This window comes from Etheostoma spectabile, unplaced genomic scaffold, assembly GCF_008692095.1.
Source record: "Etheostoma spectabile isolate EspeVRDwgs_2016 unplaced genomic scaffold, UIUC_Espe_1.0 scaffold512, whole genome shotgun sequence".
Taxonomy (NCBI): domain Eukaryota; kingdom Metazoa; phylum Chordata; class Actinopteri; order Perciformes; family Percidae; genus Etheostoma; species Etheostoma spectabile.
Genome location: NW_022605624.1, coordinates 196,539 through 199,820, shown reverse-complemented (window position 1 = coordinate 199,820; position 3,282 = coordinate 196,539). Strand labels below are relative to the sequence as shown.

Here is a 3,282-nt window from a genome sequence, read left to right as displayed (position 1 = left end):
TGAACCACCAACCTTCCGATTGGCAGGCAACTGGTCTACTACTGAGCCTGGCTGCCCACAGCCTAGAGCTGTGTTGGACAGCACAAATGTTTGTGTGAAATTGCTGTACGTGTGATACAGAGGTGTGAAGTACAAATATTTGTTACCTTATTATTTTAAGACTTCCCATATTTTTTTTTATAGTTCTGATCCACTGATTTTGATTGACAGCTAGGCCACTGATTGGCAAATCGGCCACACCATAGTAATTGTGCATGTGGTATAATTAATAAAGGGAAGTTGGAAACCCGGGTGGAGGGTTTTTTGGAAGTCCTAGCTATACCAAATACAGTTTTTTAACCACATCTAGTCATCCTATTTCATCTTAATTGATACCATTTAAGAAACCATCAATATTATTTATTATTACACATGCAACATTAGCCTACAATGTTTTTTGTAGGATTATAAAGATTTATTTCTACAAGTAGGATATTCATTATTTTTGACTGCATGCCTGGATCAACCACAACTGAACAAAGGTGCGTTAAAGCCACTCTTCTATTGATGGGACAGTGGCTATAATTTTGAAATGGAATAGCCACTACATACAGTATATAATTATGCACAGAAATTTTACCCAGGAATGTAATTTTGCTAGGTGTGCATATTTATCAACAGGGTGCAGATGGGGGGATGTTTACTGGTAATGCACAACAAAACAAAGCATGCAAAAATTAAATCCCCCTTTCAATAACACCATGAATTATAGTGTCAGTCAGCAGCCATGCCAAAACACTTAGTTATGAACATCAGTATCCAATGGAAAATAATCTAAAAATGAAATAGCGCTACATGATGTCAACATAAAACACACTGCTTTAAAGCTGGAGAGCTGAATTCCCTTTGTGGTGAGAACAAAATACTTTAATCCAGGAAACACTTAACACTTAACCACAATCTTTTTCCTTAACTTAATTACTCATTTTGGGGCCTAAACTTAAATCACATGACGCACATATTTTTATTTACACTCAACTTCCATGGCCCCTGAAAGGATTGTCATCTGGCGGTGCCTGTACCCGGCTCACAGTCACCTATTGGCAGCTAAACAACTGCCGCTGGTAGCTGGCATCCCGGACCTCTGTAGCAGCTGCTCGGATTTTATCGTTCTATGGCACAATGGGTTAATGTTACAGCGCTTTACTTAATTTATCTATACTTTACATCTATGTTAGGTATATAATTTATAATAATGAAGTAGCATTGATCACTTTGAGGGGGGGGGGATAGGCTACAGTTTATCTCTACCGGGATAACAATAAATCAGCAGAGGCAGGGATATATATAGATCTATAAGGGGAGAATCCCACCCATCCCCCCTGGAAAAATCACACCCTGTTTATTACTACACAGTAAAACAACTAGTTTCCCTGTGGTAGGGATAATGACACAAAATCAATCGACAATCTATCAACAATCAATCTAAACACAAGCTGCAGGAATGGGTGTGAGAAGAACATACACACTGCGGGAGGGGCAGGAGCAGGATCAAGAAAAAGGTCCCACGCAGGGCTCTAGTCCACACCGTACCTGTATCTCTATTTTTACAGTTACCAAATAACATAATTTTGGGTATGCTTAAGTTTAAAGATAATTTGCTTCGGTCAAACCGCCTTTTTAATTTGCACATTTGTAAAGTAATAGTATCCAGTAGCTATTTTCCCTATATTCCCTATATATTCCCCTGGAACAAAAAATGTTTGTGTCACCTGCAAATAATACACATTTTAATAGTTTTAAAACCTTGCAAATATCATTTATAAAAAGAAGAAACCATTTTGGACCCAATATTGACCCCTGGGGAATGCCACAGCCAATGTCCAAGCATGATGATAAATAGTCCCCCAACTTCACAAATTGTCTCCTGTCTCTTAAGTAAGTTTTCACCCAGAGCAATACTAACCCCCTGATTCCAGACCATTCCAGTTTATTGGTTATTAATTTATGATTGATTGTGTCAAAGGCTTTCTTAAGATCTATGGAAAATCCAACTGCATACTGTTTGTGATATATAGTGTTTGTAATCTCCTTGATTAAATTATTATTGCCAACAATGTTGAGCTGTTTGATCTAAATAGAATCACAAACTGTCACCCACATGTACCTCTGAGTGGCGACAGAGGCAGCGGCGTCCAGGGCAAATTGCCTCATCACGCTCTCCTCCAAATACTTCTGCTCCCATTTGGTCATGTCGGCCTCCAGAGCCAGGATCCGCTCCTCCTTCTCCCTCAGGTGCTCCATCAGTGCTGTGGCGTTGTACTCTGATGGGACTGTACTACTGCTTTGAGTGCCTCCCTGACGCTGGGAGGGCCGAAAGAGAAAAGAAGAGGGGAAGCAGAAAGAACAAGGGAGACAGAACACAGGAGGAGATTTTGTCATTTGTGGATTCAAAATTAAATATGTTGTTAGCTATGCTACCTTCCAAATATGGTCATTTAAATGGCAGTAATATCGTAGTAATAATGGTAGCATTCAATTGTAAAAAGCTAACAGGAAATGTATTGTTTTAAACAGTTATGGAACAGCAATCAATAGTGGAGGAATACACACAAAATCAAGAGATTTTAAGAATCACAAAAATAGAAAACATAATATATACTGTATATAATTTATATATAGAGAACTTTTCAAACTCCAAGTTACAAAGTGCTTCACATGACCTTCTAACTGCTTTACTAGATCTTAGTGCTGCATTCAATACTATTTACCATACCATCTTGTTAAAGAGACTTAAGCAAGCACACTAAGCTGGTTCAAGTCCTATTTATCTGATGGGTATCGTAACTGGCTGCACAATTTCCCCCATTCTTTTCGTCATGGGAATGAGCCTCCTAATAACAGCTGCGAAGAAGAAAGCCCGGGGACCAAGAATGGAGTCAGGCATCCAACAACACGCAATAAGGGGTTACATGGACGACCTCACCGTGACAACCACTACCCATGTGGAGGCAAGGTGAGTGCTAACTGCTCTGGACCACATGGCTACGTGGGCCAGAATGAAGTTTAAGCCAAAGAAATCCAGAAGTATGGTGATCAGAAACGGGAAGTTGACCAACAGATTCAAGCTGCATTTGCAAGAGGAAGTGATTCCATCGATAGAGGAGAATCCAATCAAATGTCTAGGAAGGTGGTATGATAACTCACTTTCGGACAAAAAGCAGTTGTAATATCAATTTGTTAATGTTAACGATGAATCCTCCAGGTACGCTAAAGTGCTTGGACCAATTCTATTCACCTTAT

The 3,282-nt window shown here is 39.5% G+C and overlaps 1 protein-coding gene across 2 annotated transcripts in view; it reads right to left on the bottom strand.

The window, feature by feature from the left end:
- amot (angiomotin) overlaps positions 1-3,282 on the bottom strand; it is an 84,856-nt gene that overhangs the window by 7,259 nt on the left and 74,315 nt on the right. For both annotated transcript variants that reach the window (XM_032511900.1, XM_032511899.1), the window contains one exon: positions 2,147-2,343. In XM_032511900.1, coding sequence (XP_032367791.1) covers positions 2,147-2,343 — 197 coding nt within the window. The remainder of the gene's footprint in view (positions 1-2,146; positions 2,344-3,282) is intronic.